Genomic DNA, 26,350 nt, shown 5'->3' with positions numbered 1-26,350 from the left:
TCAGCCTGTGACACTTTTGTTCTTCATAGAACCTCCATCTTGCCTTCCTCAGATTCCAAGGCATTCTCTGCCTCATTTCATTCAAACGGATCCTCACCTTATAACACCTCTGGAGATGGTTAAAGAGCCAACGCACAGATGTGTCCACTGGCAAGTAGTCTCCAAATCTTTATTTCCCCAGCGGATGGCTCCTTCGGCCCAGTGGCCTCTGGGTGGACACTTCTAAGTATATAAACTGTCAGAAAAAGACATGTCCAGAGATCAAAACTGATCCCCCACCTCCACCCCTGCCTGCTGAGATTACGGCCGACTTTAAGGGGATTGGTGCCTAAATTAGGCATGCACTTTCCTTACAAGGGCAAAGAAGACAGAGGCCTCCCTAAAGGCCAACCCATTGTCTTCATTTCCTTGGGGATTAAAACCCACGATCATGAGTTCCTCAGAGAAGTGAAAGTGGCCCAGAGGGATCCAGTAATTCCTGTTATCAGCAGGCTTTATAAGTCAGTGAGCCAGGAGCTGTCTCTTCATTCAGACAGACGACATCCCAGGAGATCAAAGATGTCCCTGCATCAGGCTTCCTTGCGCTTGGCTTCCTTGCTGCTCTTCTCTCTTGCCCTCCATAGTGCCCTGGCCCTGAAGCTCTGCTCCTTCAATGTGAGATCATTTGGAGAGCGGAAGAAGGAAAACCACAATGCCATGGACGTCATTGTGAAGGTGAGTTGTGTTCGAGTCCTGGCCACCCCTTACACCTTTTCTGCAGCGTCAGACTCAAGGGCCCTGAAATTTGCTCTCAAGAAGAGTTAAGGACAGCGGTAACTACCATTGCAATGACTGCCTCAGGGCCTGGTGCTTTCTGTCACATCTTCAGACCAGGTGGTATTCCAGGCCTCCCCTGTTATCTGATGATATTTCTTCTTGTGTATTCCAAAGGTATTCTAGGAAGGTGTTGTGCCTTCCACAGGGGTGTTGCAAGGTTGCTGAGCAGGTAAACATGATGCTTTTGCCAGAGTCTGGCCAGTAGATAGTTCCAGCTTCTGATGGTTTTAGCTGAGCATACTGAGTGTGTGTGTGTGTCAGGCACTATAAATACATGATCCCATTTGTCAACCTCACGAGCAAGGACTATTGTTCCCCGGTGGAGAAGATGAACTCAGCAGAGTGAGGCGATGCTGGGTAGTTCCAGGGAGGAGCGTTGAGGAAACTGGTACAGCCTTGTCTGTTTCATCTTTATAATCGTTGGCAAAACGTGCATTCTCTCTCTCCTTCTCTTCCTCCTTTCCTCTCTATCTCTCTCCTATCATCCCTTCATATCTCTCCCCCATTGGTCTTCCCCCAAATCAAAATTCTATGCTTTCTCTGCTTGTGGATATTGCTGTTCTTGGGTAATATGACCAATGTCCAGAGAAACTGCCTACATTTTTCTGGAGTCATTTGTCTCTCTGTCCCATGGGCTGATTTATTTTTGATACTTGGACTCTGGTGGAATGATTATTACTTAAAAACAAACAAACACAGTGAGATTAGGGATGTACTTCAGTTGGTAGAACGCTTGCTTAGCATTTGTGAAGTCCATCCTTGGCATTGCATGAACCAGGCATGGTGCTGCCCACCTTCAGCACTAGGGAGGTAGAAAGAGTAAGAAGGTCAAAGGGTCAAGGTTATCTATGACAATATAGCAAATTAAAGGTCAGCCTGGTCTACATGAAACCCTATCTCAACACACACACACACACACACACACACACCAACAAAAGAGGCCCCCATGTGTGGCGAAAATGACAGCAGCCCTAGGCTCAGACCCCATCTATCCCCAGAGGAACTCAAGAGTCCTTCTCTTCCCGGTGCTTCCCATAGAGTGGGTTCTCCCACTGAGTGGCTGGTAAGGCTGGTAAGGCTGGTGACTGAAGCCCAGCAGAGCTGAGATGAAGCTGGTGTTATGCTACGGTTGGACAGAGAGGACACAAGCAGAAAGCCTGCTGTGCTCTTACCAAAATAGTTCTGGGTCTTAGGTGACTCTGTCCTTTAGATGATAAGCAAGAAGCTCTAGACATTGTGGTTTTACCAGAACAGCTGTGCCAAGCCTCTGGGAATCCTAACACCATGGCTGAATGGAGACATCTGACGTGCAAGAAAACGATTTCCCAGTTTCTTCACATGTAGCCTAGTGGCGCCTGGGGACTTAAGTGACTATCTACAGCCCTAACTTATTCATCCCTGGAAATGTTGCCACACTCTTGGAGGCTGTGTTTTTGTACTCTGGTGATTCCGTTCCTCTACACAGCATCTCCTCTGAGCTGTGAGTCCCACCAAGTGTGCCTAAAGTCTTTGTCAAGGCTTTATCCCATTCTCATAAAGCCATTGTGCAAACAGAAGCCAATCCCCTGGAAACCACCAGAGCCATCAGAGAGCAGTGGCGGTTGACTGCAAATACCTGGTGCTCGATTAGCTAGTACGGCTTGTATGGCTCAAAGGTAAAGACACATTTGCCACCAAAAGAATGCAAACAATCCAAGTAGGAAAACATCCATTTTAGTGATGTAAATGTACCACGAGGGGGGCATTATGTACCATTAGAAGTTGTGCTTTAAGAGAGTATCACCATCATTTCTCACGAGGTCTATGCTGGGCAAACTCCCTCTGTAACCAAGGATGACCTTGAACTTCTAAGCCCCTTGCTTCTGCTTCCTGAGTGCTGGGATTAACAGCATTTGCTATCATACATGGTTTATGCAGTGCTAGAGACTGAGCCCAGGACTTTGTGCATGCTAGACAAGAATTCTGCCAACTGAGTCATGCCTCATCGGCTGGTGTGGTCCCTTCACAGCTCCACAGCCCTCTTTATAATTGGTTACTCAGTGGGTGTTAGTAAGCTGAATGCTAAGGGAAGGTGAGCAATGGCCTGTCTATATTACAGACTCCCTTCCTCGCCACGGAATAGCCAAGGAGATTAGCATGCCAAAGGCCAAGGTTCCTCTCTTGTGTGACCCATTGGCAAAGCACAAGAGTAAGCCAGGGCTCAGATTCCCTTTCCTGAGAGCACAGCCAGATTTCCTGTTGACATCCCTGTTCCTTGCTTACCAAGCACTTCTGAGCCCTGAATCTCCAACTGATACTGGTTTCCAGTTTCCTTGCTGTCTCTGGGAAGTTTTCTCAGAGAAAAATCTGCAAGATTCTGTTGTCCAAATTCTCAAAATGGCAGAGGTTGAGGAAAAGCCATATTTTCTTCTGGTTCCTGCTTCTTGGGAAGCGACTCCCTGGTGGTCCTTTCAGAGCCAAGCTCTGGGTGGACCCTTCCCTTCAAGCCTTCCTCGGTGCCAGATTCCTGCATGCTCACAGGATGGAGTCACGGTCTGGAGGGCAGATCTGCTCTGCACTATGCTGCCAAAATCCTCTGAAAGCAACAGTCTGTGGTGGGGTGAGCATGGCTAGTGTGGATGGGATCCGGATAAGTGGTGCCATTGCTGCTCTGAGGGTGAGGGAAGGGACAGTCTGGAAAGGTCTAGAAAGATCTTGGGTGGAGACATACTCACAAAATCCTACCTAATGTCTTTAAAGAATAAACAGCATAGCATGGTGGGGAAGACCTAGGGTTCAATCCACTTCTCTACCACTTATGTGCCTCACCACACCGGGTGACTTACTCTCTGGCTCCAGTTGTCCCATCTGTAGCATGGACAGGATAACAAAGATGATCGGATCGTGAGGTTGAACTTGGACCCAGCACATAACACTGCAGAAAAGAATGATTATCATGTACTCTAAGGCCTGAGAAGGGTGACAAGCCACCCCCATCTACCATCCAACCCCAGTGCCTTGGACAGTCTGACACAGGTTCTCTACCTGATGGATGTGTAAACTGAAGGACACAGGAGACTCACCAAGGCCCAGCTTAGTGTCAGACAACTACCGGTGACTGGAAAGGAAAACACAAGATGACCAGGCAACGTCCCTCATGCTCTACCCATGCTAGCGAAGGGCGACGACACAATGTTGACAAGCTTGTCCCCGATGCAGTCTGTCAGGTGTAGAAAAGTGGGAGAGACAAATCATGGGTTGAACCTGGCTCTTCCCAACTAGCTATGAAAACCTGAGGAGTTACCTCAGCCCTCAGAGCATTGGCTTTCTCGGTGATAAAGTAGGACAAGGCTAGGGAGATGCTTGAAGTGAGATGCTTGCTGACTGAGCGTGAGGAGCTGACTTTGATCCCCCAGAACCCATGTGAAAAGTCCAGGTGTAACGGTACACACTTGTCATCTCAGTCTGAGGAGCAGAGATGGTGGGATTGCTGGGGCTCCTTGTGCAGCTAGCCTAGCCTGATTTTCAAGCCAGGCCCCAGTGAGAGACCTTTTCTCAAAGGAAAGATGGAAGACTCTTGAGGTTGACTTCTGGTCTCCATATGTTCTCACATACAAGGGTATATTCACACCCATAAACACAGGCGCCCACCTCCCTACACACACACACACACACACACACACACACACACACACACACACACACGTGCACGCCTGTGTGTGCATGCACAGTAATATTAGTAGAAATGTGAAGATCCTTGCCTGTAAAAGGTACTCAACCACAGCACCTTAGAAATAATAATCAACTACAGACCACCTACCTAGCTGGCACTGCCCTAAATTCCTACTTCATCCTACTTCCATTGTAAAGGGTCAAAATGGGGATCAAAGAGTGTGAACGTGTGTTTGTCTTTGTGTTTTTGAGAAACTGTCTCACTATGCAGCCCAGGCTAGCCTCAAACTCACACAGATCTGCCTGCTTCTGCCTCTTCACGCTGGGATTAAAGGTGTGTGCTTTACACCCACTGAATGTGTGCATTTTAAAGTCACTTCTGGAAAGGTCTGGTAGTTTCCAGTGACTGACCAGCATGCTGGCTTGAGGCTGGCACATGGCTCCTGATGAATACTGCACGGCCAGTGATGTGGGTTTCACCTAGAATCGAGGCTTCCTGATCAGTCAGTCCTTAGTCCCGGCTTCCTAAAGTCTGCATCCCTGGTCCCGGGAACGTGGACTCCACTCTTCTGCAGATATAACTGGAGATGCTCTGGACATAGAGGCCCAGTGGCTCTCCATGACTTGCTTCGCCCTCGATAGCCACATTCTGTAGAGCTAAGTCGCCAGCATTCCATTTCTCAGAGCCACGTGGTCATCCAGGGGTGTGAGCTCTTTCTGCTCCCTGATGTCAGCTCACCCTGACAAAGTGTCTCTTGTATTTTTCCTCCCACTGAATTATTTCTAACCCTTTCAGGGACCAAAGGCTATCTCTTTCCAGGAGTCTTCCCTGATTTTCTGACAAAAGCAATTAATTATTCACGGACATATCCAGCATGTCCATGGCTTATGACTTTCATTTAGCACAAATTCTACTTTTCTTCCATTATACTGCCTAGCTTCCATCGGACTCTGAGTCTCTGAGTGACTGTATTTTAACAGCTGAATGTAGAGGAGCCTAAAGAACTGAGCTGGAACCTTGGCTTCCCCACCTGTATTGGCTGTGACTTTAGAATAATTGCTAAAATTCTCTGAGTTTAGTTACTATCTATATCTAATGGGCTAACCATCATGTCCCCTTTTCAGTGTTCCTGTGAAGTAGGTTCACAGTAAATGTTAGCTCTTATGTTGTTACCACTGTAATTACGCCTTCTGAGATCTGTAGCACCCAGCCTCGTACCTTTACCCATTAAGGTTTAATATGTATTTATTGTTATCACCACTACAACTACTCAACCCAAGCTGTAGGATGTGTAGGAGTATCACAGTCAGGAGTGTCTCTGGTTGGTTGTTTACATCTAGATGCCAGTGTGGTTATTTTTGAGCTGTGTGGCTGGATAACATGACCTTGTCTGAGCTTCAGTCTCCTCATCCTTAAGATGGACATGCCAGCTGAGTGTGGCAGTGCCCACCTTTAATTCCAGCACCCTGGAGGTAGAGACAGGCACATCTCTGAGTTCCAGGCCAGCCAGGGCTATATAGTGAGACCCTGCCTCAAACAAAGAAATTAATTAAAAAAATTAAAATGGGCAGAAAATAACGTAAACAGCAACAACCAAACCACTGGGCACATGATTGCACCCCATGTGATCCTAGTTACTCAGAACTGAGGCAGGGGAATCACTTCAGACCTGAAGTTTGGGACCAACCTAAGCAATGCGACCCTATCTCAAAACTACAGCAAACATCAACAAAACACAAAAGGGACACAGCAAAAAGCTGTTCTCAGTTCAGGAAGAAATTTACTTATGCTAGTAAGCACCTGACTATGGTACTTGGAACCCAGCAAGGGCCTGATGAAAGATTTGGTGATTTACAGTAAACAGTCCTGGAAATTCTCTCTCTGCAGATCATCAAACGCTGCGACCTTATACTCCTGATGGAAATCAAGGACAGCAGCAACAACATCTGCCCCATGTTGATGGAGAAGCTGAACGGGTAAATGGGGAGAGGGACGGGCCCCCAGAGAGCTTAAAGTAAGTGCAAAGGCACCCACCCTACTGGGTCTGCTGCCCTCCTCCTCCCTGCATGGTGAGCTCTACCCCAGGAATAAATAGTGGGTGTTTAAAATCAGCCCCAGGCCGGGTGGTGGCGGCACATGTCCCAGCACTCGGAAGGCAGAGGCAGGCGGATCTCCGTGAGTTCGAGGCCAGCCTGGTCTACAAGAGCTAGTTCCAGGACAGGCTCTAAAACTACAGAGAAACCCTGTCTCAAAAAAAAACCAAAATAAATAAATGAAATGAAATAAAAATTAAAATCAGCCCCAGAACATTTGAGCGATTCCCTGGTGAGCTGGTGGACCTCAGAAGTGGCACTTGGACGGAACCTGAGAAACTTGACTCCAACTAGAAAGCATGAGTGAGTGCAATGGTTCAGGGCCAAAGCAGGGATCTCTTTCTTTGCTTTCTTTCTTATTTTTATTCCACTGTGTGTGTATCCCATAACACATGTAGAGGTCAAAGAACAATTGGCAGGAGTCGGATCTCTCCTTTTTTGCTTTGGGTGCTGGACACCAAACTCACACTGTTAGGCCTGATGGGAGCATTTTTACCTGTTAGGCTGCATTGAAGACTAAAACCAAGGATTTCTGATTCTGCCTGGGTCATCTCTTGTCTCCGTGATTCCCACAGAAGCAGGATGAAGCTTGTGGGGTCTGAAATGAGAAGGTCTGGCCTCAAATCCTAGCCTTGTATTATTAAATCACATAGTAGGTAGGGGCTGGGTGATGGTGGCACATACCTTTAATCCCAGCACTCTAGAGGAAGAGGCAGGCATATCTCCATGAGTTCGAGGCTAGCCTGGGCAGTTCCAGGACAGCCAGGGCTACAGAGAAACTCTGTCTTGAGTCTGGAGAGGTAACTCAGCTCAGTGGTAGCTGCTCTTCCAGAAGACCCAGGTTCACTTCTTAGACAATTGTCTATAACTCCAGCTCCAGGGGACTTGACACTCATGGCAAAACACACATTTGTTTTTTTAAAAAGAAAGCCTGTCTTAAAGAACCAAAAGGAAGAAGAAAGAAGGAAAGGAAGGAAGGACTATATGTGGTACTATATGCCAGCACTCGGGGTGTGGCGGCAGGAATGTGGGTAGGGACATCTGTGGTTACTATATGTTTCAGTGCTGGGGATTTGAAGGCAGCGATGGAGGTAGGGGCAGCTGTGGTACCAAATGCTACTACTGGGGCAGGGGTGGGGGTTAGGGTGGGGGCAGATGTAGCAGAAATGTGTTTAGAGGTCTGTTTATTTTTCACAACACACTAAATTTTGTTTTCCAGAAATTCACGGAGAAGCACAACCTACAACTATGTGATTAGTTCTCGACTTGGAAGAAACACATACAAAGAACAGTATGCCTTCCTCTATAAGTGAGTTTCATCTGTCTGACCTGAACTCAAATGTATATGTTGGATCAGGTGTGGCAGAATGCCCCTTTAATCCCAGTCCTAGAAAAGGAGAGGTAGGCAGTTTTCTGTGAGTTTTGGCTAGTTTTGGTCTACACAGTTCCAAGCTTGTGAGAGTTACAAAGTGAGATCCCGTCTCAAATAAAACAAAAGCATTCGATTCTGGTCTCAAAGCAGTTATCATAGCAGTCAGGATCTTGGCTGTCAAACCCATGCACTGGGACTGGAGCTCAGCTGCTGGAGGGCTTGCTCACCCAGCCCATGCAGAGCCTGGCTTTCACCCCACTTGGAAGGTAGAGGTAAAGGGATCGGACTTCAGGCAACACGGCAAGTTCAGAATCAGCCTGAGCTATATGAGGGGGTCTCCATATATTGTTTCAAAACAAATCACCTGAAACTTTCACAAGAAAATCATTCAATCATTAGCTAGAAAGCACAGCAGCTTTATGACAACCACCGACTGGCCAGGGTAGGAGTTCTTTGTCCTTTGTGGGGAAGTCCTGGCTCAGCTCATCTGAGCACAGGACAAAGGACTTTCTCTGGTTTCCTCCCATTCTTCTGTTTAATGTCTGAACATTCACCTGCTGTGTCCCAGACAGCATGTATAACTCAGATCCTCAGCTCACGGAGAAGAGCTGATTCTACCTGTTCTTAGGGGAAAGACCCTCCCAAAGTTGAGCCTGCTCTGGATGCTACTTAAGTCACGACCAAAAAACTCAGTGAGAAGAAATTCTTTCTCCCTCCTCTTGTAGGGAAAAGCTGGTATCTGTGAAAGACAAATACCTCTACCACGACTACCAGGATGGAGATGCCGACGTGTTTTCCAGGGAGCCCTTTGTGGTTTGGTTCCAGTCACCCTTCACTGGTGAGACCATGACCCTGTATGAGTTGCTCTTGAGGTCTCTATGACCAAATACACAACACAGACAGCTCAGAGGAGCAGGGGAGATTTATTTATGCTTTAGAGGATTCATCCATAGCTGCAGCTTTGTGGATTCGGAGACTGTGGTAAGGCGGAATATCCTGTCAGTGAGAACATAGGTCACAGGGCTTCTTCACCTCATGGTAGAGAGGTGTGAGAAAGGCACTAGGCCCTAGGGACAACCTCGGAAGTCACTCCCCAGTGACCTGCTTCCTCCATCAAAACCCCAGGTCTTAAAGTTTTTACAACCTCCCAAAATAATGCTGCCATCTGGGGACCAGGCATTCAACACACAGACGTCTGAGAGACATTTCATATTTAAGCCATAACAGCCCATCTCCTGGTGACCTCTCCAGCAGCCCAGGAAGGGGCCCAGCCCTGAGCATGTGTGACGTGCTTGCATTGTCTTATGGGATCCCTGAGGTGAGAGTTAACGCTTGGGAAAAGCAGCTGCCCTGAGAATCCCAAGATGTAGGACCTTCTAGCCTGGATACTTTTCTCAGGATCATTGATAACTCCACCCTCCACAGATTGCCAGAAGGGAGTAAAACTAAACCATGTGTGCTTTGACCCCTTGCTACTGGCCCACGTCTAATGGCCAGTTTCCTGTTATTCTTCCATGGACTGCAATGTAGGGACTAGGACTATCCCCAATTCAGATTTGAGAAGACTGGGGTTTTAAAGGCATTATCACTTGCTGAAGTCGAACTATTAGAGCAGACAAGCCAGAATTTTAAGTCAGGACACAGGCCCAGAAGCCCATATTCCCAATCTCCACTGAACTCAATAGAATGTCAAAATTCACCAGATGTGGTGGCGCATGCGTGTGCTTTCAGCATTCAGGAGGCAGAGAAAGAAGGACCAGCAGACTGGGGCCAGCCTGAACTATATTGTGAGACCCTGTTCTCAAAATACTAAGTGCCAAAACTACAGCTTGGTGAAAGCGCTGGTGCCTAGCGTGTACAAGGTTCTGGAGTCAATCTTCTGCACTGAAGGAACAGAAATAAAAAAGTCAAGAATTAAAATTGGTGTATAAGTTTCAGCATGTAAAGTCAAATGCTTTTCACTACCTACTATGTAACCTTCTGAGGGCCTAAGACTGACAAAGTCCATGCCGTCATGACATCGTATTGTCGAAGGAATACAGAGTGTGAATGAACAGATATATGCAGAATTAAAGCAGGCCTGCCTGTCTCTATCCCACCCTGGTGAAACTCTCAGAACTACAGAATTAACTATTTCTGCCCTGGGTTAATTAACTTGGGGAAAATAACTTTGGGAAAATAACTATAAGTGTGCGAATTCTCAGTAGTGGAGAAGAGGGACTATTGAGGGCAAAGAGTGCAATTATCCTTTTATTTATTATCCAATTTACTTATGGCTGAGCAGGGAGAGGCTTCACCTCCAAGTACTTATTTTTTCCTCAAAGAGAGGCAAGACTCTGTGTATTACTAAGTAGATCTGCTTTTCCCGAGCCTCTACGCCCAGTCTTTCCTACCCTTCATCTCTCCCTTGGGTCAGGAGTTTACCCTGTTGTATCAGGACTGGAAACAAATGAGTTAGCAATTTCATTCATTTATCTAACTTTCATTCATGAATTCAATCGAGAAATAGTTTTGAGCACCTCGGGGTGCCCGGTGTTGTACTAGGTAGTGCAGACAAGAAGGTGAATTGAAAATAGAAGCCTGGCGTCATGGAGGTGTCTCTTGCGGGTGAAGCATAGAAGAGAAGAGAAGCTTACAGAGGATGAAGGAGTGATAAGCAGGACATATCAAACAGCGCAGAGGGATCTTAGAGGGGTGACTAGTCATGGCCATTAGAGGCAGACAAGGTCTGTTACCATGCAGATGGCTGGAGACAGGAAGGCACCGAGAGTCAAATCTCAGAGGTGGGAATGTGGTGAAGTGTGTAAGGGAATTACCAGAAAGGCAGAGCCATGAGCTGGAGGTGCGGCTAAGGAGTAGGTCTCCCGCCTCCAGGGACAGCCTGCAGGTCTGAGGCCCAGCTTCCTGTGGGAAAACAGTATCTTCAGTGTTGCGTAGGGAAACACACATCAAAGCAAGAGTAACCTGGCCTCTTGCAAAATGGTGTGCCACAGCCCGAGCCAGGTGAGCAACCATCCTGAGGAGCGACATTCAGTTAGTTTTTATTTTAATGCAGGTGGTGATTGCGTCTCGTGCCATTGGTGAGAGGTTGACCGCACAGTCTCGTGTGATTGGCTAGCTCATAGTCAGTGTACAGGAGAGTATGGTAGAGTAAGGGCTTGAGAATGTCCAGGTCTTGGGCAAACAGGCGCGCACATACACAAGAGGTTCACAAGATGGCAGAGGTTTATGGAATACTGGCCCATTAGAGGTTAGCTGCCTTTGATAGAAAAAAAAATTTTTCCCCTCACATCCCCTCTGTGGGTCTCCAGCAATGTCCTCTTGTAGCCTCTACACATGAGGCAGGAGTGGGATCCAGGCAGAGAATGAGAGGTTGCCTCAGATCAGAGCTCCTGCAGACAGGAGGGCAAGGCCTGGCTACTAGGCCCACCTGGGGAACCACACTTAGGAGCTTTTGGTTCTCACTCTCTCTTTCTCTCTGTTGTTTTGTGGTCTGGATACAAGGTTTTGCTATGTAGCCCAGACTAACCCTGATTTTTACAATCCTCCTGCTTCCTGTTTTCCAGAGCTGGAATTAGGGAAATATACCATCGCACCCTGATTATTATCATCTCCTTGTTTGTTTTGTTTTTGAGATAGGGTCTCACGTACTCCCGCCTGGCCTTGAACTCCTGACTCTTCAGCATCCCCCACCCCTTGAGTTATGAAACTGCAGGCCTAGGCAACCTTGCTTTGTTTTATGTGATGCTTTGGATCTAACCCAGGGCTGTGTGTGTCTATGCACATGCAGGTGCCCAAGGAGGCTGGAAGTCTTGGATCCCCCTACAACTGGAGTTCTAGTTGACTGTGAGCTACCCAACATAGGTGGAAAACAAACTCCAATCCTTTGCCAGAACAGTACATGCTCTTAACCACTGAGCCACCTCTCCAACACCTCCATCCTTTCTTGTTCTTTTTTGAAACAGGGTGCTACTATATAGACCAGGCTGGCTTTGAACTTATAGACACGAGTTGCCTTCAACTCCCAAGTGCTGGCATCAAAGCCCTGTACCCCCATGCCCCCTGCTTTCTAATTTTTTAGGTAAATTTTATTATTATTATTATTATTATTATTATTTTCTTCTTGTTTGCAAAAGGACTATAAACTTGCCAGCCTCCATTTTTTTCCCCTTATAATACAAAAGCTAAACATGTTACCAAAGTCCTTGATCAGGGGCCTGGCTCCAGATTTGCCCCCTGCTACCCTGAAAGTGCAGACTGAGACAGTAGTGGTAAAATAAGGAAGGAATTTGATTGTCAGTATGGCAACAACAGGAAGCAGACAAGTGTCCTAGCCTTGTCCTGGGGGATCTTGGTAAGACCTTGAGATTATAGAGGAAAGAAGAAAAGCCAGGAGGGGTAGAGTTAGACGTTGGTCAACAGTCTTGGTATGATGTCCAGGTCCCCTGGAGGACACTGTAGCTTCCCGGGGTTAGAACCGAGGTTTCTGTCAGGGATCGATCTGCCTGCAAGGTTCACTGTTTCTGGAACACATCTCTCTGTCTTCAGCCTTGGGGGATGAGAGACTGGCCATCCTGTTGTCTCCTTTAATGGTGAATGTGTCAGCAGAGTCTGAGCCAGAGTTTAAGGTAGCAGAGGAGACAGATGCAAAGCAAATGCACGGATTCCAGATGTTCATCTTCCCTCAGCCAGGCCTTGGACATCTACAGCCCCAGAAGACGGCTTTAAACAAAAGCAATCACTAAGTCCTGGTTATAAGTAACCTTTATTTATTTGTTGTAGGTTATTTTTTCATTTTTTTGAGGCATTCTCCTGTAGCTGAGGCTGGCCTCGAACTCCTCCTCCTTCTGTCTCAGTTTCCTAAGTTCGGGACTACAGATATGTGCCACCCTATCCAACTGGATTTGTTACTCTTAGAAAGAACGACATAGCCATAAAACATAAATAATACTCCAAGCAAACCAAGAGAAAAAAAGTAAAGATTTGAAAAAGGAAGGGCAGGTGAGATCACAAAACACACACACACACACACACACACACACACACACACACACACACACACACACGGACTGTTAAAAAAGAAAGGAAAGGAAGGAGAGCTAGAAAGAGAGAAAAAACCCACAGTGCCTACAGTGCCAGGCATGACCACGATCACCAGCTTCCTCTTAGCTGGAGAGAGCACAGGTTGGAGAACGGAGTCTTTCATGTCCTGACAACAAGCAGCCTGGTGACACTAAAGCACCGGAATCTCAGCCACCGTCTCCGGCGCTCTGTCACGATGCCCTCACAATGCAGCGGTGTCTCTTAGAGGGGCCTTCTTCAGGCAGTGTTAGGGGGCCCTCAACGGGTAGTGTGCCACCTCCTGTTTGTTATTCCTCAGCTGTCAAGGACTTCGTGATCGTCCCCTTGCACACGACGCCTGAGACTTCCGTGAAAGAGATTGATGAGTTGGTTGACGTCTACACGGATGTGAAACGGCGGTGGAAAGCACAGGTGAGGGCCTCTGTGCTTGTCCCGTTCCCATCAGGCAGCACCCAGTCATTCAATAGGAGGGGGAGGGGGCGGAGTACATGCAAGCTGCAACTGATGTACAGTTTTTCCTCAACCCTAAACATCCTTCTTGCTAAGACTTCTCTGGCCTGTCCCTGTGGGTCCTGGGAATTCATGCTCTGCTGTGTGTATAATGGATGCCAGTATTATTAACGGTTTGGTCCTAAGGCCTACGCACTGTGCTGAGACGACATATGAACAAGTGGACTTAATCCTCTCAATAATCCAACAAGGAACTGGGGAGATGGTTCACTTGATAAAGTGCTTGTCCTGCAAACATTAGGACCTGAGTTCAGTCCCCAGAAACCATAAAACAAAACAACACACACACACACACACACACACACACACACACACACACACACACACTACTGGACATGCTGGTGCAAGTTTACATTTCCCGTGTTGAGGACAGAGGCAGACAAATCTCTGGGACTCAATAGTTAGTTAGTTTAGCATGCTTGGCAAGTTCCATGCCCGTGAGAGATGCAACCACAGAAAAAAGAAAGCAGCGGTACCTAAGGACAGCACCCAAGGTTGTACTCTGGTCTCTACAAGCACACACACGTGTACCTGCACTATGCACACCCACTGCACACACTAAGTCATTCCACAAGCACACACATATGTGTACCTGCACTGTGAACACCCACCACACACACTAAATCATCCCACAAGCACACACACATGTACCTCTACTGTGCACACCCACCACACACACTAAGTCATTCCACACGCATGCACACATATGTGTACCTGAACTGTGCACACCCACCACACACACTAAGTCATCCTACACGCATGCACACATATGCCTGCACTGTGTACACAACCACATACACTAAGTCATCCCACAAGCACACACACATGTACCTCTACTGTGCACACCCACCACACACACTAAGTCATCCCACAAGCACACACACATGCACCTGAACTGTGCACACCCACCGCACACACTAAGTCACCCCACAAGCACACACATATGTGTACCTGCACAGTGTACACAACCACAAAAGGTCATTAATCAGTCCCAATTTATAACTAAGAACAGTGAGGCCTAGGAGGTCAGGAGTGTTTCAGAGGCAAGTGGCAAGATCACGAAAAGGAGAAGCAATGATGGTGTTCGCTCCTCAAGACAGCCATCACCTGTCATTCGGAAGATAGAGACGCTGTCATCTGTGGCTCTGCGGGTTTGAGGAAGTGCTCAGACGGCTCTCCTGCCAAATTCCTCTTTTTTCCTTTCGGAATGTGACGCCGAGAGTCCCTCTTTTTCTTCAGTTCCCCCACTCGAGGTGCAAAATGAGTCAAGTGTGGACACAGCTGGTCAGAAGTGACCATCAAGAGGGCCAGGGGTGCATTTCGTTGCTTATTTGTAAGTTCCCAAATAAACGATGAGTCCCCACATTCAGCTAGAATACATCGAGTTTCTGGGGAAGAGACTGTGGCTGATGGACCTTCAGGAAGGCAGACTGAGGTTTGGCCCTGGGTTATGTTGCTTAATCCCTCTGGTTGTGTGGCCTAGAGCAGCCCGCTTAATTGCTCTTGCCTGTCCCTGCTGTGGTTCATGGTGGTTCAAGACATGTCAGTTGAGCTTGGTAAATCACTTCCTGCTGACTGGGGCACATAGGTTAGGGATAGCATTCTGTCTTTATGCACCTAATCTCAAGGGAAACCCTAATTGCAGAGGTCAGAATGAAATGCTCTTAAGGAAAGCTCTCAAGTCAGCAATCATCCCAAACAATAGCACAAACAAGGAAATAAGATATTTCCTCTGTAACTGCAGAATGTTAAAATTCTCTTCCCATGGCCTGTGGGGGATGGGATGCTTCCAAATCTTGGTGGTATAGGGTGGAGAAAAGCAGGTCACTCTAAGGCTGCCTCTCAAAGGATTGAGTTTCGATAGGAATTAGTTTCTGTCCTCCATACACTAGGACACAGAGAGATGTCAAAATAGCCATCACCGCATTGCCCCAGTTAAGTTGGCTTCTTGGGAACTGAGGTGTTTGTTCGTTTACATTTGCTGCAGTATTTATGTGAGGGGATATCTTAGCTGGATTCCAGTATTTCTTGCCTACCTATACGCAGCAGGTTACAGAGATACTGTGACTAAGATCTGGATGGCATTGTGGGGCAAGCATCCTCTCTCCCACTCCTTGTTCTCACTGCCAGATCCTTGTCCAAACTCTGACTCACTTGGAACCTGTTTGTTCTTCTCTTAAAAAGGGAACACAGATGGAAACTGTAAGTTTGCTAATAACATAGCAGTGCCCCAGAACCCGGTGCATGAAGTAACTCTGGGCTGTTTCTCGCTGTTCAGGAGGCTGCAGAGCCAATGCCAGCGGGGAAGAGCCAGGTGGTTCCTTCTGGGACCTCTGTCCCTGGCCTATAGATACTCATCTTCATCTGCTGTCTCTGTGTTGTCTTTCCTCTGTATCTCTCTATGTTCTAATCTCTATTTCTCTTACTTAAATTTATTTATTTATTTTTGTCATGCTGGGGATCAAAGCCAGGACCTCCTACTTGCCTGTACTCTACCACTGAGCAAACCCAGTCCTGTTTCTATATAAGGGGCCACCCACCTGGCCTCATTTTTTAACTTTAATTATATCTTAAAAGTTCCATTCTCCAGCTGGGTGTGGAAGTACACAGAGATCAAGAGGTGGATACAAGAGAATCAGGGGTCCAAGATCATCCTGGGCTACAGAGCTAATTTGAGGCACGCCTAGATTGCATGAGACTCTGTATGTAGTCACATTCTAGTGTATCAGGACCAGGAGTTAAAATTGGAATGGATGGGTCAGTGACATGGTTCAGTGAGTAAAAGAATTTGCTGTGCAAATCTGACAACCAAAGTTATATCCCTAAAATCCACAGTAGAAGGACAGAAGAGAATCAACAAGTTTATATGTATATATATATGTATATTTATACATATATATGTATACACACACACACTACACACATACACACAATAATAAGTTTAAAAGAAACAAAATATATTGGGAGGGGTCCAATCCAAGTCCCAAAAGACCCCTTTGTAGCTGGGTGGCAGTGGTACATGCCTTTAATTCCAGCACTCAGGAGGCAGAGACAGGTGGATTTCTGAGTTCAAGGCCAATCTGGTCTACACAGCAAGTTCTGGGACAACTAGGCCTACACAGAGAATCCCTGTCTCCAATCTAAACAAAACAAAAGACCTCTTTGTTCACTGGACATGAAAGGTGGGGCCCTTGCCGGTGGCTGACAATGAAGTCATGTATTCCAGTGCTTGCCAAGTGATGGTTCTAAAACATGTCTTTCAGAATTTCATCTTCATGGGTGATTTCAACGCTGACTGCAGTTATGTCCCCAAGAAGGCCTGGAAGAACATCCGTTTGAGGACTGACCTCAACTTCGTTTGGCTGATTGGGGACCAGGTGGACACCACAGTCAAGAAGAGCACCGACTGTGCCTACGACAGGTAGGAGCCTCTACAGAGGCTGCTTGATCCGTTCGTACCAGGGCAGCCCGACCCCTTCAGCTAGAGAAAAAATCAGTTCCATTTCAGGACTGTTACTACAATTTCTTCCCTGGGGGAGTTGTAAGAAATGCCCCTATCCCAGTCCCAGTTATAAACCTGGATAGAATTCACCCCCAGGGAACCCATGAGTTTGTTGGCCTAACTTAAATATCATAGGTGTGTGAGTGTTTCCCCTGCCAAAATGCCACACCAGGGTCTTTACCCAGGAGAGATAATGACTTTTTTATAGTTGCATAGATAAAGCCTGGATCCCCTAGTCTTCCCAGGCTTGTATACTCTATTCCTCTCAGAAGCCGTGGGCAGTGGGGGATGAGTTGCATGCAACATGTGGTTGGGAGGGGCTGGATTCACAGGAAAGGATCTTTTAACTCACCCCACCCCTCTACGTGGGGATGTAGACAGTCAATAAGCCCAGCTGGATGATCAAGAGGGCACAGCTGACTGCCCATGGCGGTGGTCGTTTGGCTTGGAGGATATCCCTGTACAAGGATCCTCTGGTTCCTTATGCAGTGCATGGATCTACATAGCCTTACATAGAAGGGGTACTATAGCTTAGCAGTGGCCGGCACTGACTTTGACGTCAGATGGGCCTGAATTCAAGTCCTGACTCTACTATTTCATATGTTGTGACCAAAACTTACACTCGTCGTGTCGATTGTATTGTAAGCTTCAGACTGAGGTATTAATAGGACCTTAGACCAGGTCTGGTGGCGCACGCCTTTAATCCCAACACTGGGGAGGCAGAGGCAAGTGGATCTCTGTGAGTTCGAGGCCAGCCTGGTCTACAGAGCTAGTTCTAGGACAGACAGAACTATTACACAGACAAACCATGTCTCAAGCAAGCAAGCAAACAAACAAAACAAAACCAAAAATAGTACCTCAGTTGTTGAGATATAATGAGGACTAAATGAAATAACACATAGAAAGCTTTTAACACAGTGCCTGGCACATGACAAGTGCTAAATACATTTGTATGTTTTTAGATGGCACCTAAGATCATCCAGGTAGGTATGGCCACAGATAATTCCTGTGCTATCACCAATTCTATCCCAAACGTATACCACAGCTGGTCACTGCACCACCATCACTGGTGAGAGAGACAGCCTCCATGTATATCTTAACCAAATCTTTCTGATCCTTAGGTGTTTGATAAATCAAAGCAGGGGAGGTGGCTCGGTATGTAAAGGAACTTACTACACAAGCATGGTGAATTGAGCTTGATTCCCAGAACAAATGGAAGGAGAGACTCAGCCTCGCAAAGCTATCCTTTGATCGCACACGTTTGTAGTAGCATGCTCCCCAGTAAATAAGTAACTTTAAATTTTAAAATGAGCGCATTTAATGCAACAATATTTGTACTTTGATTTGATTTTTTTTTTCTTTTGGTTTTTCAAGATAGTCTTTCTCTGTGAAGCAGCTCTGACTGTCCTGGAACTTGCTCTGTAGACCAGGCTGGCTTGAATTCACAGAGATCCACCTGCCTTTGTCTCCTGAGGCCTGGGAGTACAGGCACGAGCCACTACACCTGACTTGAATACTTTTTAAATTATTACTACACATAAATGCAGTTACATGTGTTTAAATAATGACTATTGTTGTAATTTAAACTTACCCTGGGTTTTTTCTTTTTTAATCAATTAATTAATTTTTATTGTATGTGCATTGGCATTTTGCCTGCCATGTATGTCTGTGAGAGGGCGTCAGAGGGAGTTACAGACAGTTGTGAGCTGCCATGATGTGGGTGCTGGGAATTAAACCCGGGTTCTTTGGAAGAGCAGTCAGTGTTCTTAACTGCTGAGCCATCCTCCAGCCCTCACTTCTTTCAAGAACTGTCAGCTTTGTTCCCTCAGTCAGGAGGGAAGTGTGGGTGCCCAAAGTGTGTGAATTATCAGAGACTATCTGCAGCACAAACCACAAGCAAGTGGGGGAAACACAGTTCCACGGTGCCTTCCGTTCTCATCCCTCAGCTGACTGAGGAAGGAGTCTGAGAAGGTCATCGGCCCGGTGCGCTCACTTCTCAGGCCTCAAGGTCTCTTCACTGCCTTTGTTTCTCCTGGGGTTTCTGAGGTTGCAGATTAATTTTTGGCTTTTATTGTGCCAGCCCTCAAAAATGGAAGCCCAGGGCGAGAAGTTATAGCCTCCCAAGCACCCAGGCCTCTCTTCCCATTTTCAAATGTTTCAGCCAAGTTGGGCAGATGGCACTGGCTTACCCAACCATGTCAGCTGTGGGATCTTCAGCAGGTCAAACCCAGAAACCAAACCACCACTCAGAATTGGGAAAGCTCAGGGCAGAGCCATGGAAGAGCAGTTTTCACTAATTAGGCAGGACACTAAGATCACATAGACCTACCTGTTTCGCTTCCCGTGTCATATGCTAGAGTCCACTTCCTCTTTTTGTATATTACATTTGTGTGTGTGTGTGTGTGTGTGTGTGTGTGTGTGTGTGTGTGTGTGTGGTGATGGTGGTGAAAGCAAGTGAGTACAGGTTCATGTGCCTGGAGGTCAGAGAACCATTGCCTTGATACAAGGCTTCCTATTGAATTGAAATTCAATTCTTTTGTTTAAGCTGGCAGTGAGCTCTGCGGATCTGACTGACTCTGCCCCAGTGCTGGGGATACAGAAGGGCACAGACATGCCTAGCTTCTGATGTAGGTGCTGGAGAATCAAATCTATGTTTTCTTGCTTTAGACCAAGCCCTTCTTACCCACTGAGCCTTCACCCCAGTCCTTAAAGTCTGTTGATAATTTGAATACCACATTTTCATTTGGTGTCATAGCTGCAAATTATCTTTACATTCATTTCCCCCCTCTGTACTTTTCTTTCAATCCATCAGTTTCTCATTAAAATAAATGAGCTCATTTTAAAGGAAATATCATGATACTGTACAAAGTAAGACCATAGTATCACTTGCCATTCATTGGTCAAAGGTGACAAAACAGACACCCAGGAGAAAGTGGTCATTCTAGAGAACACTTGGAGGTGGCAGTTTGCTCTCCTCTTGTTAAAATGAGGAGTTAGGAAGGTTTCCAAGACAAGCTGGCACCGATCTGAGATTTTTGCCAAAAAAACAATCAGCTCTAAGTGAAAAGGGACAGAGTAAAACAACATTCTCATACTACAAACCATTGCTGTACTGGGTGGCTCATATGTGAAGTGTGTTCTTATACCAGCTGTGTTTGTTGTGCTGGGGCTACAGCCCTGTGATCACAGGGCTAACAGGGGACCGGTTCTGCTTTGAAACTGTAGGTGCCATCCTCTAGGGGAGTGTCTGGCTTGCTTTTCTGTTGCTGTGATAGACAGTGTGACCAAAGGGAATCTGGGGAGGAAAGGGTTTGTTGTTGTTGCTTTGTTTTATTGTATGTGTGTGTGTGTGTGTGTGTGTGTGTTGGTGAATGTGTGTGTTGCATGTGCGTATGTAGGTTCAAGCACCAGGAGATGAGACAATATGTCTGTCTTATTGCCTTGAGATAGGTTTTTCTTGCTGGTTATAGTCTGTTGTTAAGGGAAACCAAGCCAAGAACTTGAGGCAGAAACAGAAGCAGAGACCATGAAGGGATGCTGCTGACTGCCCTGATCCCTCTAGCTACTCAGCTACTTTTTTATTCTTTTCCATTTATTAATTTTCTTTTATTGAAAATAGATTTTTTTCATATAATATATTCTGATTATGGTTTCCTGTCTACCTACTCCTCCCAGTTCCTCCTCACCTCCTCTCCTTCCAGAAAAGCAAACAGGTTTCTAAGGAACAATAATAAAATACAATAAAATAAAACAAATCAGAATAGGACAAAAAGACAAAACAAGGAAAAGAGCCAAAGAAAAAGCACAAGAAACATACATAGACGCAGAGACACATATGTTCAAATACATAGGAATTCCATAAAACCCCAAACCAGAAGCCATAATATATCTACAAAGGAGTTGTAAGATAGAAGAAAAATAAAGTCCTGGCTTAATATTATGGCACAAAGAGCCTCCAAAGATGCCGCTGAGTTTGCTTTGTGTTAGTCATCCACTGCTGGGCATGGGACCTTCCTTTAAGAGTAGTTAGTTTCCTCAGTGAGACTCCTTGGAAAAAACTAAATTTTCAATTGCACCTGACTCTCAATTGAAAACAGATTCTAGGTTAGGTAGGGATGGGGGTGTGTTAACACATCGCTCTAGGACCCCATCTGGTGCAGAGCCATGCAAGCCCCATGCCTGCTGCCCTGTTGTATCCAGAAGGCCTTAAGTCTTTGTTGTCCTTTGTCCCCTTGGGCTCTTACACTCTTTCTGCCTCTTCGCACAGTTTCCTGAACCTAGAGAGAAGGGATTTGATGGAGACGTCCCTTTTAGGGATTTCCCAAGGTCTCTCACTCTCTGTGTCTCTGACTGTGGGTCTGTGTATTTGTGCCCATCTGCTTTAAAGAGGAAGCTTCTCTGGTGATGGCCGAGCAAGGCACAGATCTGTGGGTATAGCAGAGTGTCATTAGTAGTCATTTTATTGCTATGTTCCTTTAGCGGAACAGTAGTATTTGTTGCTTTCCTAGGTCCCTGACCTATTCAGTTTCAGGTTCTTGGTCACTAAGGCAGTGTTGAGCATGGGTTCCATCTCATGGTGTGGGCCTTAATTCCAATATGACATTGGTTGGTTACTTCCACAATCTTTGTGACACTATTGCACCAGTGTATTTTGCAGGCAGGTCACTCTTACAGACTGAAAGTTTCTAGCTGGGTTGGTGTTTCCTTTTCTCCCCTAGTAGCATGCAGAGTATCTTCCAGTACCATATACACTAATCCACAGAGGTAAAGGCTCTAAGTAGGCACCAGCTCTACTTCTCTGTGTTCAATGAGTTGTATTGGTGTTGTCTGCAGTAATAGGGTCTAACTGCTGATTTGTGGAGAGCCTTGACAATAGCCTGGCTTGTTTGGAAGTTCCCACGAGACCCTTTTGGGTAACAACTTGATTGGGTGTAACCCATCCTCAGTACTTGAAACTTAATTTGGTGATGAGAAATGTCCAGTTGGGTCACCGTTGCCCCCATTATTTGTCAGTTTCATTTAGTACCTTCGTGTGTGTGTGTGTGTGTGTGTGTGTGTGTGTGTGTGTGTGTGTGAATTATATATAACAGGAAACTTCTGCTCTATTAGGTTTCCATAAGATCCATCAAATGGACCCTAGTTTTAACTATCCATCCCTGCATTCTCTCCCTCTTTCCTTTCTTTTTTCCCTTCCCCTCCCTGTCTGATCCTCTCATTTCAATCCCCCCCACATCATCCATCCATAACTATCTATTCTATTTCCCTTTCCTAGGGGGAATTCATCTCTCCCTTCATACCTTACTCTCTACCTAACCTCTGTGGTACTACAGAGTGTAGCTTGCTTATCAGGGACTTAACAGCTAACATCGACATAGAAGTGAATAATACTGTTTGTCTTTCTGGGTCTAAGTTACCCCACTTAGAATGATTTTTGCTTAGTTCCATTCATTTACCTACAAGTTTCTTTCCTTCCTTCCTTCCTTCCTTCCTTCCTTTTTTCCTTCCTTCCTTCCTTCCTTCCTTCCTTCCTTCCTTCCTTCCTTCTCTCTCTCTCTTTCACAGGGTTTCTCTGTGTAAACTTGGCTATCCTGGAACTCACTCTGTAGACCAGGATGGCCCCTAACTCAGAGTGATTGGTCTGCCTCTTCCTCCCAAATGCTGGGACTAAAAGTGTACACCACCACCACCCATCAGAAATTTTCATTTTTTGATAGCTGAGTAATAATCCATTCTGTGAATGTACTACATTTTCTTTATCTATTCAACCATTAATGAATACCTAGATTGTTTCCAATTTATTGCTTTTATGAATAGAGCAGAAATAAACATAGCTGATGGATGGATTTTCCTTTCAATTCCCATCTTTATGATTAAACTGCCACACTGATTTTCATAGTGGCGAACAAGTTTGCAGTTTCACCACCAATGGAAGAGTGCTTTCTTTACTCCACATCTTTACCAGGATGAGCTTTCACTTGTGTTATGGTTCTCAGTCATTCTGACAGGTATAAGATGGAATCTCAAAGTAGCGTTGATTTACATTTCCCTGATGCTGTTGTTGAAGACACTACCACTTTTTCTAGTGTATATTTCTGGCTTCTCTATCAAAAATTGGGTATCCATGAGTGTGTGGACTTATTTCTGATTCTTTATCTCTATTTTATTGATCAGCATGTCTGTTTTTATGCCAATACCATGCTGGTATTATTATTATAACTCTGCAGGCCGGGCGGTGGTGGCGCACGCCTTTAATCCCAGCACTCGGGAGGCAGAGGCAGGCGGATCTCTGGGAGTTCGAGGCCAGCCTGGTCTACAAGAGCTAGTTCCGGGACGGGCACCAAAGCTACAGAGAAATTCTGTCTCGAAAAACAAAACAAAAAAACAAACAAACAAAAAACCTCTGCAGCATAATTTGATAGTGGGGCTAGTGATACTTCCCGCAGTTCTTTACTCATTCATGAGTGTTTTATCAATGATTTTGATAAACAAAACTGAACTTCAGCCCAGAGCCACCTGCCTAGGTCTAGTACCACCCACAGTGGGCTAGATCTTCCTGTATCAATTAACAATAAAAATACCCCCACAGACATGCCCACAGGCCATCCTGATGAAGAAAATTTCTCGAGTGAGGTTCCTTCTACCCAGATATTTCTAGCTTGGTGACAAGTTTACCAAAACTAACCAGTCAAGGTGGCAAGCTAAACTTAGTTGTGGACACAGAACACCCACTGCACGAAAGGGATAGGCTGCCCAATCAATTCCAGAGTCTAAGTCAGCCCTCCCTTTGATCTCAGAAGTTGACAGCTTTGACTAATTAATGTATCTATTTCCTTGTCCTCTCTCTAGGATTGTGCTTCGAGGACAAGAGATAGTCAACTCCGTGGTGCCCAATTCAAATGGCGTCTTTGACTTCCAGAAAACTTATCAGTTGTCTGAAGAGGAGGTAAGATTACCACCTGGTCTTTCTGGTCCACCAGCCTGGAAATTTGGGAGGGGTGCTCTTGAGTCTAAAGACCTAGAATTCTATGATTTGAAGGCCTGCCAAATTTCCCAGGAGCAGGACCAAGAGCAACACGCCTCAATTCTACCTGATGACCTCAGACATTTCATCTTCCCTCTCTACTCCTGAATTTGGTCATTGCTAAGGCCACGATATGTCCCAGGCATCCCCTAACCCCCAAATCTATTTCTCTTTTCCCCTTTTAGGCCCTGGATGTCAGTGACCACTTTCCAGTTGAATTTAAACTCCAGTCTTCAAGGGCCTTCACCAACAACAGAAAATCTGTTGCTCTAAAAAAGAGGAAAAAAGGCAATCGCTCCTAGGTACCATGGTGCCATTTTTTTTTTAAAGTCACTCCTTGCTTCTAAATAAAATGGCTCTCATAGGTCTAAACTATCTGCACACTCTGCACACTCAGGAATTAGGAATGACCTGGCTAATTTTATTGTCTATCTGAGTCCATTCCACCTGGAGCCAAGTTGGGAAAGCGTCTTCTGTTATGCCTCTTTGACCCCACACCATCACTGGGACCTACCACTAGTTAGGTAGCAGGTCAAATGTCAGCTGTCAGCCCTAGCTGTCAGTGCTCACAAGAGACTCCAGTTTCCCAGAAATGAGCAGAAATGTCAAGACTCAAATCATACCTCATGATGTCTCAATCAGACTCTGCTTCATCCTGCTGGGGTTGGGCAATTGTAACATCTATCAGGAATGAAGAATGAGGGCCATTCCTACTGTGTTTTCCTGGCTCCATTGTCCTAACTCAATCAACCTAGTAACCTCCAGTGTCACCTGCCGTGCACCGCACCCCCGTGTCTGCACTCTGTGTGCTGGCACCTAGTTACCAATCTTCAGGCAAGGGGCTTGAGGTTAAAATACACAGACACACAGACAGAGAGACAGCGACATGGGTCATCCTTGAATTCCCCAAGAATGCCCCCTTTATTGTGTTCAGGGGCAGATTGTATAGAGATAGCCACGCCCCAGCCAAACCCACCAGAAACCACTCTCCTGCCATCAGGAACTCCTGAAGGTCTCATGCTCAGAGCAGCTGTAGGCACTCAGATCAGGGGATTACAAGAAATTCAGGATCTGGGGTCTCACTGCTCCCAACAATCACCCTTTTCATTTTCAAGTAAGAACACAATCCTTTCCCTACCCACAGACCACCCCTTACCCATAGACCACATCTACCCATAAATCATCCCTAGCCACAGCCCACCCCTAACTAAAGCCCACCCCTACCCATAGATCACACCTACCCAAGACTACCCCTACCCACAGCCCATCCCTAACCATAGACCACACCTACCTATAGACCACACCTATTCAAGACTACCCGTATCCAAAGCCCACCCTTACCCACAGCCCATCCCTATTCACAGCCCGTTCCTACCCGTAGACTACCTCGACCCACAGCCCTGTCCATAAGTCATTGCCATGGCCTGAGCTCAGTCTTCAGACACCATGAAGGTTTCTAAAGAAGAGAAAAAAAAGAGCAATTGCTCCTAGGTACCATGGTACCATTTATTTTAAAGTCACTCCTTGCTTCTGAATAAAATGGCTCTCATAGGTCAAAACTATCTGCACACTCAGGAATTAAGAATGGCCCAGATGATTTCATTGTCCATCTGCGTTCAGTCCACCTGGAGCTAAGTTGAAAAAAGAGTCTTCTGTTATGCCTCACTTTGCACTGGATGCTCCAAAAGGGTCTTCCCTTCCTACCCCCTTTTCCCTTTTCTCTTCTTCCTTCCCCCAACTTCCTGAAGAGGTTCTACCTTGCATTCTGTCCTCTCCCAAGTGACCCCTGTCTCATATCCCATGTCTCCCTTGCAATACTTACCACATTGTCTTTGTGCTGGGGCCAGCACTGAAGCTCACTGAAAGTCCGGGAAGGGCAAGTTCCATTGACTGACTTGGACTTGAGTCTTTGTTCTCTCTTTGCCACTCTGGAAACCAGCAATGTGGCACCATCTTGCTTATGTTTAGGGTGCCCATTTTTGTGTATTTTTGCTTTGTTTTCCAGGATATTCTTTCTTTATTCTTTACTTGTACATGAACAGGAGCCGTGAAAAGCAATGGCACTTCTGACTCTACTCCTAGTGTCTTGTCTCAGAGGCAACCTTTTCACACAGCTTCTGTGGTCTTCTAAAGGTGTTCGTGCATAAATGAGTACCATGTGTAATCTTAAGAAATACAAAATGTATCACACTGTCCATATGGGTTTATGAGTTGCTTTTTTTCCTTAATATACTGGTGACCGCATGACTTTGATATAAGAAAAAAAGGCCACGAGTTTTGTGTTAGTCAGCTCCATCATCCT

At 46.0% G+C, this 26,350-nt stretch overlaps 1 protein-coding gene across 1 annotated transcript; it reads left to right on the top strand.

Annotated features, from left to right (window-relative positions):
- The first annotated feature begins 476 nt into the window (after positions 1 to 476).
- On the top strand, positions 477 to 26,242 carry Dnase1l3 (deoxyribonuclease 1L3). Its single transcript, XM_075988535.1, has 8 exons — positions 477 to 714; positions 6,356 to 6,444; positions 7,781 to 7,870; positions 8,659 to 8,771; positions 13,314 to 13,426; positions 16,789 to 16,946; positions 23,874 to 23,970; positions 24,234 to 26,242. Exons 1-8 carry the CDS (start codon positions 559 to 561, stop codon positions 24,348 to 24,350), a joined length of 933 nt encoding a protein of 310 aa, XP_075844650.1. The 5' UTR covers positions 477 to 558; the 3' UTR covers positions 24,351 to 26,242.
- Positions 26,243 to 26,350: the final 108 nt, after the last annotated feature.

The sequence above is a fragment of the Microtus pennsylvanicus genome, chromosome 10 (genome assembly GCF_037038515.1).
Source record: "Microtus pennsylvanicus isolate mMicPen1 chromosome 10, mMicPen1.hap1, whole genome shotgun sequence".
Lineage (NCBI taxonomy): Eukaryota > Metazoa > Chordata > Mammalia > Rodentia > Cricetidae > Microtus > Microtus pennsylvanicus.
This window is presented reverse-complemented; position numbering and strand designations above follow the sequence as displayed.

Bases quoted from the DNA above. Each gene is read 5' to 3' on its own strand.
- Dnase1l3 (XM_075988535.1), top strand. From the start codon at position 559: ATGTCCCTGCATCAGGCTTCCTTGCGCTTGGCTTCCTTGCTGCTCTTC. The intron at 6,445-7,780 runs GTAAATGGGGAG...TTTGTTTTCCAG, and splicing joins TTGATGGAGAAGCTGAACGG to AAATTCACGGAGAAGCACAA. The intron at 7,871-8,658 runs GTGAGTTTCATC...CTCCTCTTGTAG, and splicing joins CAGTATGCCTTCCTCTATAA to GGAAAAGCTGGTATCTGTGA.